We start from the raw sequence: 13251 nt of genomic DNA on the forward strand, positions 1-13251 counted from the left end.
ATCTCTTATTTGTCCTATCTGCTGCTTTCAAAGGGTTTTCAGTGTAGAAAGGCCATATGCTTAGTAGCAGTATTATTTTAATACTTGTCTCAGTCACACAGCATTGGCTGCACTGTATACACACACTCCTGAGTTTCTGTCTAGCTCAATATACACAATAGCTCTAGGTGTCTTATCCTGGGTTATTCTCACACTATCCAACCAGTCCATCATCTCTTGGACTGTCCCATATCTTTCTTCTATTGTTCTTTAGCAAAGCAGTGTGCTCTCAGGTACATACCGCATTTTCCCAGCTTATTCTACAGGAAGAAAATGCTATATTTGGTAGGACACCAAAAACCATATTCTGTTTGGTTGCAATTGGTGATGGATTTTTTGTTCTGTGATGACACCAAGAACAAACTGTCAGGTTCTATTTTCCTCCTTTCCAAACCCTGACATCTGATCAACATAAGCTCAGCCTCGTACACAGCATTATGAAAAATGCTACAAAGAAATACAGAATGTTCTACATTCCTTAAGGGCTCCCTATAGGAAACAACAACCCATACTGGGATAAAGATGACCCACTTACATTACAAATTTATGTAATGCTTTACCTGAAAGGGGGAAGATATTAAATCAAGATAACAGGAATAATCATGTAGTCAACGAAAACCAAATTGGTTCAACTGAATTTGAGCTTGTCTTTTCTCCTCTAATCGTGTCACTCTAGCTACAGCATAAAGTGAATCAGTGTACAAGGAAAACCCTCCCACACACCACACCAGTGAAAAACCCTGAGACATGGTATTTTCTTGAAAGAAAGTCATGCACATTCAACTTTCAATATCATCTGATTGCAGTTAGAAGAAAAATAAATGAATATTTTCATAATCTTGTAAATTTAAACACAAATCAGATCTACTAGATAGAAGTGAAACTATGTCAGATATAATATTTTACTTCTCTTCCCCATTCTCAATTAGAGATTAATAGCTTCAAACACTTTCCTAACTCCCAGTTGCAGTGTATGATGCTATGACAGTTGTGCAAATCACTGCCTTGTCATTTACAAAAAGGCATCCTGTCTGGGAGAGCTGTGCACACATCTACGTGGACCAGATGCTCCATGAGCCATATGTGGACGTACATCCATAAACAAACCATACCAAACACCTACAAACTTTCTTACGGGGGGAAAGAAGGAACAGGCTGAGGCATTGAGCTCAATGCTTTGCATTATTTTTTGATTCAATGCTACAATATCAGGCTTTAGGGGATGGTGATAAGATCTGAAAGAACACATCCTGAATACCCCAATTTTCAGGCTGGATTTCAGATAAAGCTGTCAGAAGACAAATTTACTTGAGGAACAAAGTGTAGGACATAACTTGAGAATCTCCTTCTGTTGTTGTAGCACTAATTGAGATCCCATTGCTACCAGTCAATGGGTTAAGGAAGAGGTTTGAGAACACCCCTCCAACACAGGGACAGCAGAAAGTTGAAAGCATTACCTGTTCTCTGGAGCGTTTGTGAGCGATGCCACAATGTTCTGCTCTATGAAGAAGAGCATTGACAGGAGGAACCCCAGCCCCATTGCACTCATCACTGAACCAATGGAGAGGGACTGGACAGGAGCCAGCACAAACAAGCTCTCAGATGGGTTGTAGTTAAATTTGGACACTGCAAAGAGGAAAGGAATGAAATTAGGGTGTGCCTTTTTGCCAAACCATCTACAAGGACCCACACAGTTCTACACACGTTATGATCTACAGGGAACCAACACAGAAAATAAGCCGTGATGCTCTGACATATGGGAGGCAGAAGGCCATACCAGACAGGTCCATCTGGCTGCTATAGTTCAGTTTTCCCCCATCCCCTAAGAGCTTGGCTACCATCCTGACTTGTTGGGTTATGGCTCGTTCTAGTTAGGCATTCCATATTTTGAACAAAAAAAAAATTGGAAACATTTTCCACAGACATGAAGATTTTTTAGATTAGAAATTCTTCCTTCTAACAACTATCTGTAGCTTCCTTCTGCTCAGTTCATCAACTGGAAGGGGTATTTTACATAAAACTCCTCCACATGCAACAAGTTACGCCCCTGCTTTCTGCCAGGGGAAGAAATCTATCAGTATGGGTAAATTACATATGGCCAAACATCATTTTGCAATCCAACTGAATTGAATGGTCATCACAGAAAAAAAAAAAAAGCCATTTCTTATGCGTTTCCATACATTTCCTCACATCACCCACTCACGTCACCACAGGACAATGCAATTCCTGTCCCCATTATCACTTCCTGATGTGGAAAAGCTGATCTGTGTGGCCAGTGAATGGTGTATCATTTTTAGATTTCCTCATGTAACTTAAAACTGCCCAGATGCTCTGCACCGTTTCACCTAAATTAGGAAAACGTCAAGTGGAGACAAAGAGGACAGACTGGGATCATCAACTCTACGTCTGCACAACTGGCAACAAACCCTTCCTGCCTGCTAATTACTCTGCCCTTTGTTCTTTGCCAGAAATTGTTGATTCTCTTTATTGTAAGAGAGATGCACTTGAATTACAATTAAATGAAAAGATGGGCTGAAATAATTCATCTAGAGACTTTACTCAGTCCTGCTTGATTATGGTTCAAATGGCTTATATCTGATACTGATGAAATTAGGACTCCTGAAGTGGACAGCAGTACATTCAGTGCTCGTAATATTATACAGGGGATCGTAGATGTTTATTTTTCATTTACTTATAGCCAAACTTCCCCAGATTTAATTCCTACTTTAATTGCAGACTGAATAGCATCCCTTAGCATTCCAAAGAATAAAAACACAACTTACTTTCAATTTCCTTGAAGATATAGGAACCCACAACAGAAAAAGTCAAAACTGAAATTGGTAAGGCACAGTCGGACAGAATTTCACGGACTCTTGCGTGCAAATATGGGCTGTAATTTAAAGACAGAAAACTTCCATCAACACCACACTGAAGGGACAGGTGCCCAATCTAGATAGCATTAACATTAACAAATGAAAAGTAAGTCCAATCTTGCCATTCTAAAGAGACATTTGGAGCAAAGAAAGTCTTTAATTCAGCCTAAACCCTGCGGAACCTATCATCTTTGAAGGGTGATGGATACATAAGCAAAAACCCAGAAAGGAACAAGAAAATAAGACGAGCTGGTCCTCTAGCACCAACTGGCATCTAATTTCCACAGTAGTTTTAATTACACTTGCTTGGGCTTTTATAAGAGTTTTAAAGGCAACAGTATTAAAACCCACATTACAAGTGGGCATCTGACTTCCAAGAGCACAACAGAGGTACCTTCCCAATAGGTTTTCCTACACCATCAGGGGTTTTGCCCCCAAGAATGGTTTAATGCTTATTTACGAAGAGTTCCAAGAGTTCCAAATGTTCAATATGATTCATCCAAAGCTTTCCAAAAACTCACCTGTGATGCCAAATCAAATACGGAAGGGCATCAGTCAGTGACAGAACATTTTGTCCTGCTCTAACATTTTCCAGGTGGCCAGCCAAGGTCACGTCTGATTTTGGCTTCCACCACCACTAATGGGAGAGTTCCACCTGATTTCACCGGGTTACAAGATTTTGGACCTAAACCGTTATTGATTCCTCATAGGTAGTATTAAATAATCAGTAGTCTGAGCTCTAAGACTAAAGTAACTCACCTTTTCTTAAACTGATAGAGCGTATGACCAAGCCAAAGGGTACCCAACATCAACATGAGACTAAGGACGGCAGTTTCACGTCCATAATGCACATCATGCGTGCCTGTTTGATTCTCTAGGGACATGGATCTGCTCACTGATGAATTCATCAAGAAGGTGGTATTGATGCCGAGGCTTGGAATAGCATCAGCTCGTGCTTTTTCCAAGTAACTGTCTCCTGTGCGCCCATGGTAGTAATATTTCTTAAAAACTGTACAAACAACCAACAGGCAAGCATTAGGATAGGTTTGTGACAATCAGAGCAAGTAAAATAATGTGTTTTTTTCTTTTCTTGCTTGATCATGCAGTATTATTAACGTTATGCTTCACCAGGTTTATAGCTCTACCCCTCAAGCCAGAGAAAACAAATCAGGAGAGCTGCTTCTCTTACAGAGACAGCACTTGACAGATTTTTCTTTTCACTTCTTTTACAAAGTAAAAATTACACTCATCCAAAGCAACAGATACGAATTGTAAGAACTTATAGTGCTCGTTATTTATGTGATTTTGTTCCTCTCACTGGAATCACTGCTCTTAAACATAAACAGACATCAAATTTCAGCAGGCTGCTAAAAAATTACAACAAGATCTCCGAAAAAAATTAGGAGCAGACAGACTACTTAGACCCTTAAGAGGAACTACACAATGCACAGTAATTACTTTTCCTCCAGGGCTGCTCCAGATTTAAAGATAAGTGTTGATGATATGCAAAACCTGGCAGAACATTTATAATCACACTGTAAATTGAAATGGAGTTATAGAGCATCTGAAGTAAACCTGTACAAGTGAAACAGCAGTGCCTCTGGAACTGCCCATAAATGTATTAGATTAGCTCAGTTAAGAGTCATTTATACAAGTAATTAACAATTGTAAATGTACTCTTGCTCTTGAGTATTTAGTCAAGATCCCATTTGTATGGCGTTGTCTGGCTCTGAGCATACAAATGCAGTATTGGGATAATTTCACCTCTTTGGGGAGTGAAAGCCTGGAGGTGTCACAAGGAAAAAGTGAAAATAAATGGGCATTAACCCCTGTAGTCTTGCTACTTCCAGGACAAGAGATAATGGCCTCAGTTTGTTCCAGGGAAGGTTCAGATTGGATATTAGGAACCCAATAGAGTGGTCAGGCACAGGCTGCCCAGGGAGGTGGTACAGTCATGTCTCTGGAGGTGCTCAAGAAGATGTGGAGGTGGGCAAGTGGAGATGTGACACTAAGGGATGTGGTCGGTGGACATGGTGGGATGGACTGGACTTGGTGTTCTAAGAAGTCTTTTCCAGCCTTAATGATTCTGTTGTGACTGGAGGCCAGCAGACAGCACCTGCTCTCCTCCCCGACACCAATAGGAAAATACTGGAGGATGGAAACCACCATGTCAGAGCTTGGCAGCACCTCTGCCTTTCTTTGCTTTAGGCAAAATATCCCTTCAAGCTTCACAAGTAAAACTCAGAAGTTAGGGCAAGAGCATCTCCTTTAGACAAAAATACAGCAAACTCAGTTCAAAACAGCCTTCACAGCACTCTGTACCCCGCACCCTCTCCACTCCATGAAAAACCCCAAGCATTTCGTTTTTTTCTTTTTTGGTTTGTTTCATGCCATTCTCACATTGCACTTTCAATCATGAGAACCTCCCCCCCATAAGGAGCGATCCTGTTACCACCTCCCTTCACACCACGTACTTCTGCACTGTGTGCTACGGAAGAGGCTCTGCTGTTATTTCCTCCCTGTCCTCACAGCTGCATCCAACCCAGTCAGGACACCCACATTTGCTTTGCAAACAGGTAAACTGAGGCACAGAGCACTGCTGCAACGTGCATGGAACAGGTTGTTGGAGCATTTGCTGTTTCCAGCTTTGAATGTTAAAGGGTGCTTTTGTCATCACAGAAGTGATCATGGGGGTATTTCCTAGGGATTAGCAGCTGGCCAGGGCTGAAAGGCTGCTCACTGTCTAAGCATACCCTCACTACATACAGTCACTAAGTCCTATAGATGTACACAATAACTAAGCCTATGATAAACCAGCAGTTGCAGAATTGCATGTGCTGTGCAGAATACACTGATACGCCTCCATTTAGATTTGAACTCATACAAATAAAATTCAAGTTCTTTATATAGCCATGTTTTGAGTCTTGGGGATTTTCTCAGTTCCCCACACTATGCTGCATTTCCCACGTATTTTAATACATTTAGGGTTGACCACCTACGTGCACCAGCTCTTGGGCTGCAACTCAATTTGCACCCACCTCAAAACCTGGTAGGGCTGCTCTAGTTAACCCTAGATATAAGGGGAAGAAGCTTTCTGGCTTATTTACTCTCATTTTACTTAGTGCACAGAGGATGTGTCAAGACAGTAGTGTACTGAGAGCTGTTCCCTGAACAACTTGCTCTAAAACACTAAATTGCTGCAGATTTTGTCATTTTTGGTTGTTTTTCTAACTGAGAACTATGTGGATCTTGCTGCCCCATTCAGAGCAAAGCAGGTGGTGCTCCAATTGAAACAGAGCCATCCTCAAGCCCAGCGCACGCTCAAGTTCCTTCCAACAACATTAACTTGTGTTGTTTGCTTCAGCTGGTTGGTCATCGTTTCCTGCAGAGTGCAGATGTCAAGATCAAACAAATACAGCTTTGGTGGCTGGGCCACACGCCGAAAACAGTGTCAGTAGGGATGGCTGGTGCACCTGGCCTAATTCCTCTGTACAGGGTTGCAGCCCTCCCCCATCTCTTTCCTGCATGAGGGAGTAGAGCATAGTACCTTGCAAAATACAAGGCATGTAGAAGACTAAGAAAATCACAGACCCTTTGTGAACAAAAGAAAGTTCTACCGAAGCTTAGGAAAGCTGCTGCTGATAGCTTTTACTAGTATCAACTTCCTCCTTTTACCTAACTGTTCAATCCTTACATTGAGAGTTAAGCAAGCAAGTATCACCTCCTGCTATAATACTGGAGCGGAAGAGGAAAGACAAACACGTAGCTATACTGGTGTCATCTGTTTAAATATGAGCACCAAGAGGGTTTAAGATCAAGGCTGTGCCTGCCAGCATCACTGCCCTTTTGCACCTGGGAACCTGGCTGGACATGGGGTCTCATCTGCTGATGAATTCAGTGCTCCCAGATGCAGCTCCAGCCAACAGGAGCTGGCTTGATTTTTATTACCATTGTTCCTACAAACAGCCCTTTCCAAGTTCAAGGGAAAATTAGACTAATAAGACTAATTCACTAATCACATTAACATCCAGCCTCCTCTACCGTTCCCAGTGCAATACACTGATTGAACTAATACTCGCATGCTCCTTGAAAGCCTGGTAGCAGAGATAAATGGATGCTTTCCTCACCTTTAACCCATACCCCATGCCCTTGCTGTGCAGAATTACTCTGCTCTGCAAACATGTACTGATTTTCAAAGAGCAACTGAATACTGCCGAGTAACAACCTAGTGCTATGGGAAGAATGCTCCATGCCTTCAGAGCAAGGCACTGACAAAACACACTTCAAGTACCACACAGCTGCACATTAAGCATAAAGGCAGCAAAGTATCCCAGAGCAGCTCCCTCCTTCACCAAGCTTTGCCTTTACAAGATATTTGATAGATTCTTATTAAAGCCAGGAAATGTCTTGCCTTAAAAGTGCTTTGCAGCCTCATCTTTGAGGGTGTTCTCCTTGCATACAAGATACCATGAAGAGCCAAGCCTCAGGGCCTGGAGAACACGTTGCACGTTCAATGTGGTTAAGCACATATTGAAGGATATCAAACTTCAAATGGTCAAACAATTGATCATGAAAGCAACATAGACTTGCTCGTTTCTCATTGGGATGAACAGAAAGGCTGGCATCCAACATGACACTGCAGTCACTAGGTTACCCTCAAGGGAGAAGGAGATCTCAGCTCATAAGGATGGACAATCCCAACACATCTTTTGCTTCCCATTTAACACATTCAACAATGTGGCGTGGAGCAAATTCTGCATTTAAATAAGACTTCTATGTGGAAGGACCATTCAAAAAGAATGGCATCACAGAAATGTTAATATGGTTTCTCTACCTAATCCCATCTCAGTCAACTGAAATGAGAGCTAATAGAAGTGTTGCATATCCAAGTAAACTGCTGACACAGAGCTGCGTATGTCTCAAGCACTTTGATTTTCTCCCAAAGACTCTGAATGAACACGGATCAAGGCAATGTCATGCATATTTGCAGCCTCATATTTCCCTGTGGCAACAAAGCAAAGCAGAGATCTGGACTGAAGAATACAGTTGCAAGACTTACCTTTAATAATGCCTTTGAAGGCGTCAAGCACAAAAGTGATTGATATAAAAAGTGCAATTATTTCTTCTGTTGACCTGTGGAAAAATTGCATGAATTAATACAGTTATTAGCAGAGCGTGCATTCAACTCCATTCAAAGAAAATCAGCATATTCATGCATTCACATCAAAATACACAAATTATAGTCAGACTCCAACTCAGGAAAGAAAACCCAGTGAATCTTTCAAAGCTTCTTTCAAGCTGGAACAATAAGCCAAAATGATACTCACTTCATCTTGAAAAATACATTTTTGCAGCAAGATTGTAATTAAGGAGCTTGTGGAACGTGCAATTTTTCCATTTGCTGAATAATCTGATCAAAATATGACTTCTTGAAAATAGCTACCTTTTAAAGAGCTTCATCAGAAGACTGAAATTAAAGAGGGAGTACATCACAAGGAAAAAGCTGTTCCACAGTCCAATCCAAGCGTAGAAAGCACTGAAATCCAAGTTGTAGTCATCACAGATTCCTCGAATGACTGCAGAATTGAAACATTCGCACATCAAATTAAGATGAGATTCTCACTTGCTTGATGGCAAACAAGAACTAATTTTAAGACTTTGCCCAACCACACCTGTTGTGGACACCATTAAATTTGTTCTTATACTCCCTGTATGAGCACTGGACCAGTCTTTCTGTCTCCTCCCACTAGCCACTAGAAATAGGGCAAAAAAATAATGCATGAAACACAGTCTTCCACACTGCTCAAAGCATCCTTCCTACGTATTAAGGCCACAAAATCCCCCTTAAATTTACTTGTTATGACAACTCAGGTGCTGTCGGAAAAAAAGGATCTCGTGTGTTTTTGAACCACGTTTACTCTGTCACTGCACTGCAAACTAAATCTTTCCAACTTAATTGTAGTCCATTCAATTGTTTTTAGATATACTGAGTGAGTTTGCTCCTTTACATCTCTGGCTCAGTAGCGTAATCTCCCAGCTGTAACTGGAAAGCTACTTATCACACTGTATCAGAGTGATAAAGATCCCTCATTACAGGCTCTTATCCTCAAGGTGCTGAAATGCAGCTCTGTGAGAAAATAGCCAGGCAAAAAGATTTCTCCCTTGAAGCAGAAACGTTTATTCTCATGACTCTTTCTTTTCCCGGGATCATTCCATTCAAACCAAGTTCCTTTAACTAAACATGAATCAAGCTGCTTCTCTCAGCACCAAAAGTAGCCCTTTAAAATTGACTTAAAGAAATGCAACTAGAACTCTAGTAGGGTTACAAGATTCTCACACAGAGCCACTTTTCACTAATCTCAACCACATCAGCCTCCAGTGTACATGCTTAACAGGCTTACCATTAATGTACAGTGCTAAAGGAGCTGTAGTCAGGAGCACGACGAGAGGTTGCCCAGAAAAGAGTGCATAAAGCAACCCTCCAATACACTGGCCAACGATTGTCTTCTGCACATCTGTGAGTAATTGGGAAGAAAGGAAAGAAACATTTCTTATTCTAACCAAAGAATTCTATGTTCACAGAGCAGACACTCACTGATGAATAAGAGGAATACTTAGAATGCGTAGAGCTGAGACATGAAAGCATGAAGTAACCCCAATGCTGGCAAACTAGTATAACCAAATAGCCAAGTGCAGGACCTACAAAAACCAAGTCTAACAGTGCAACAATTTAGGATACCAACAAGTTTCATCCAGAAGATCATTAGAACAGAATTTTAACTAAATCTTATGAACTTCTTCAGAGACACAACTGGGACAGAACAACACATCCTCCACTATACTGGCATTTTGGACACTGCTAATCAAATCTGTATTAAAACCCAGGAGCCTGCCTTGGGAAAATGTACATGTAGTACACTGCATAGCTACAAAGCAAGTGCTATTTAAATAAAACAAGAGTATAATTCTAGCTGTTCATGTCTGATATTACCCCCAAATCGTCAACTTCTCAGAAAAACTGTGAACTTAAGATCAGTCAGTGATGCTTTACTCAGCAAAGAAAAACTGTAAAAACTGAGTGATCAGAGCTACCCAACTTGAACACATTGGATCCCTAAAGAGACACAAAGAGCATAAACTTACCAATCGCTCCTCGGGTGTTTTCATCATTGAGGGACCCAAATGCAATAGATGGAAGGAGGCAGGCAAAATAGAGAAAGATCATAGTTGTGATGTATTTTCCTATAGCCTTGTTGTTTCCAATAATACCTAGTGTAAACCCAAAAAGTTGTTAGTGCTGCACACTTGGAAATCATTGAAACCTTGTTCAAAAAAGGTGTATGTGCTAGATCTTTTAATACTGAAACATGCCAGGAGAAATGTAGCCCACTTTAGTCTAAAAATATAGATAGTCTTTAGCACTTGCTTTTGCACAACTGTATTCCTGTACACCTAGTACCAGAACAAATACCACCAGCAGCACCACCATAGAGGCTGCTTCAGCTGACACTTCTGGCATCACCAAAACAGAAAATCCCAGGAGCAGCTTGTTCACTTTCACAGTTTAAGCTCAAGAAAAGACCAAAGCAGAAGCCAGAACCTTAGGGTTCATAAATCCCCACCTCCTGCCTTTTTAATGCTAACTTTATAGGTATTCCGTGCTATATCCCTAACAAGCTTCATGATAATCATTCGCCTTTGCAACTCACAATGCTCAGGGCAAGAAAACATGTAGCACTTCATTTTTCCCTAGGTAGAAATCTGAGATTATAAGGCTTGAATCAATGATGTGCTTTTCTGAGCCAATTAGTGCTAGCGGACTTATCAAAACAAATAGCACAAGAGGTCAGGAATGCGTACATTAAAAGTTTTGCTTTAAAAAAAGCCCTTCTGAAAGAATGGCTTCTTTTCCAGCCACTCACCCCTTCTCATCTCCATCGGAAAAAACATACCGAGCCATAACAAAAGCAGCCAGAAAGAGAATTAAAGTGTCATAACATGAATTTAAGGGCCTCTGAAGTAGCTTCCCTTCCCTTTCCTGTTTTCAGACTGATGTCCATCCCCAGTGAGCTTATATCACCCCTAAGAGAAAGGATATGAGATGAGAACAACTGACATTGCTCAAGAAGAGCAAGAAGCATAAGTTTTTGTGAGTTTTTTTTGGGGGGGGGTTGTTTTTTGCATTGAGCAGCCTTAGAATGGTTATAGCAGAAAGAATCTCCTCCAAAATAACTTTTAAAAGCCAACACAACCTTCAGTCTGCCTGTATCACCATCCTCAACGATGCCTCTGCTGAGTCACTTGGGCAGATTAAGAGACATCCACACTCCCCCACTTGTGGAAGCCACATGTGTAGGGAGTTCCCTTGCACCTGCCCCTAAGCTCCCAAATACCCATCTAAGCCTCTGCTACCATCAGGCTCTTGCCAAAGGAAGATACTAGCACAAGAGCTGGATCTGAATACAGCGTTTTTCATCTGAGGCTGTTGGTGTCACACATAAAATCTGGGCACTGCCACAACTGACTGCTCTTCACTCCAGCAATTGTCAACTACTCAATGACTTCCAGACCTTATCTAACATCTGCTTTATGCACTGCTTGTAATGCAGAGATAAAGGCAAAAGGAGGATGTAAAAGGAAAAAAAAAAACAACAGAAAATGTGTAATGATCAAGCAGCCACATGAGTAAAGGACACCTTGTGAAGGCTCCTATTTGCAGACCTGAGAAGTAGACATGAATAGGAATGATGCTCAGCATCCTTAAAAAAAAAGTAATAAGAAAACAGGGAGAGCTGAAACTTGACAGGAGACATCTCAAGCATGCAAATATAAGCCTGACCTTCCAAGAGTCATGGGACCAGCTGTTTCAGGGCAGATTCTTTTAAGTTTACTGTGAAGATTCAGAAACCACAGACCACATTCCTGACCACTCTTGGCAACCACAAGGCCTGAAATGTCCTTTTTTCCAGATAAAGTGTTCTCATGTGATCAAGCTGAACAGCTACAGGCTCCCACCTCACACCCCCAAGTGCCTGAGACCTTTAGAAAGGACAAAAGGTTCTGCAAGGCAAAGAGGAGACTAAGCATTAGTTTTACAAGTAGAGATTATCACTCTTTGTTTTGAGAATGATGTGGCTCCAGAGCACAGGTTTCTCTGAACAAAGGAGCCCTTCCAACATGAAAGATCAGAAGCAGCAGTGCCTGAAAGCTTTGCATTCATAAAAGGACAGGCAACCAGGACTAGAGAAGCAACAAATGAAAGAAAAGGCTCATTTTCTAAATACAGAAAGGTTTGTAAGTGGTAAGGTGCTGGTAAGGTGCTTCCTAAAATCTCAGTTAAGTTAAACTATGCTGTAAGCAGATGGAAGGAAGAAGCCTTGAAGGGCACCGCTAAAACTTCTGCATGGCTTTTGGTTTCAGCCTTATTTTGCAAGCAAACATTAGAGCAGGAGTCTTTGCTGATCACAGAGATCCTTATGCAGCATTAAGGCTGAGTCCAAGATTCCCAGCAGAAGCAAGCTTTTAGTCCATTTTCAACCACAGGAGATCCAAAGAGCAAAGAAACCCTTCCGGTGGCAGAAAAATTCATTTCATAATGGAGATAACTACATCAAATTTAACATACCCTTTCATAAATATTATTGATCACTCTCTACTTGCAGTTAAAATCATGAGCAAGTACATCCTCCTTGTACAGGCTCCTCTGAGACAAGCACTAAATTCCAGCATTAGTCACAATTTACCTTTTACCTTTTTGAAATCAACATCTGGCTAAACATCATCAGGGTTTATTAGCAACCTGCAGACTGTCATTACTTCATTTCTGAAAAGGTGGGCTGCGTTACGATAGCATTTCACCCGCAGCAGGCTCATAAAGCTATTGAAAAATGTGTCATTCCAACTGCAGCACATCAAATTGTAGCCAAAAATCAACTTAGTTCAGCTGTGAAATTTGAGTAATTAACTATTACAGAAGCAATCCCTTGAAATTAAGGTACATCTACGCACTGAAAGGGGAAGTGATTACATTCATCGACATGACAGTTCTATTTTACTTGCTTGAATTTCAGAAGTGACTTTTTCTTTTAAAATGACAAGGTTAGAGTTTCAGAGAATAGCACGTGGTTGGCCTCACTTTGCCTGGTAATCTGTAACAGTAATTTAAGACTTACAGGCCCAGGGGCTGGGACTGAAGCTCCTCACATCTACTAATTGTACACCTACTGAATCCAACTTGAGATGGACAGTCCATGATTCATCTGACTACTGAAGTTCCTTCCCAATTCTCAGAAACATTTAATGCAAAGTAGGTTTAATTAAACCGATTTGCATCACAGCA

The 13251-nt window shown here is 41.1% G+C and overlaps 1 protein-coding gene across 8 annotated transcripts in view; it reads right to left on the reverse strand.

Moving 5' to 3' along the window:
* Positions 1-13251, reverse strand: part of SLC4A11 (solute carrier family 4 member 11) — a 124539-nt gene that overhangs the window by 14721 nt on the left and 96567 nt on the right. For all 8 annotated transcript variants that reach the window (XM_015863019.2, XM_015863024.2, XM_032444207.1 and 5 more), the window contains 7 exons: positions 10056-10181; positions 9314-9427; positions 8356-8488; positions 7972-8045; positions 3672-3921; positions 2823-2929; positions 1497-1665 (listed from right to left, as the gene is read on the reverse strand). In XM_015863019.2, coding sequence (XP_015718505.1) covers positions 1497-1665; positions 2823-2929; positions 3672-3921; positions 7972-8045; positions 8356-8488; positions 9314-9427; positions 10056-10181 — 973 coding nt within the window. The remainder of the gene's footprint in view (positions 1-1496; positions 1666-2822; positions 2930-3671; positions 3922-7971; positions 8046-8355; positions 8489-9313; positions 9428-10055; positions 10182-13251) is intronic.

This window comes from Coturnix japonica, chromosome 4, assembly GCF_001577835.2.
Source record: "Coturnix japonica isolate 7356 chromosome 4, Coturnix japonica 2.1, whole genome shotgun sequence".
NCBI lineage: Eukaryota > Metazoa > Chordata > Aves > Galliformes > Phasianidae > Coturnix > Coturnix japonica.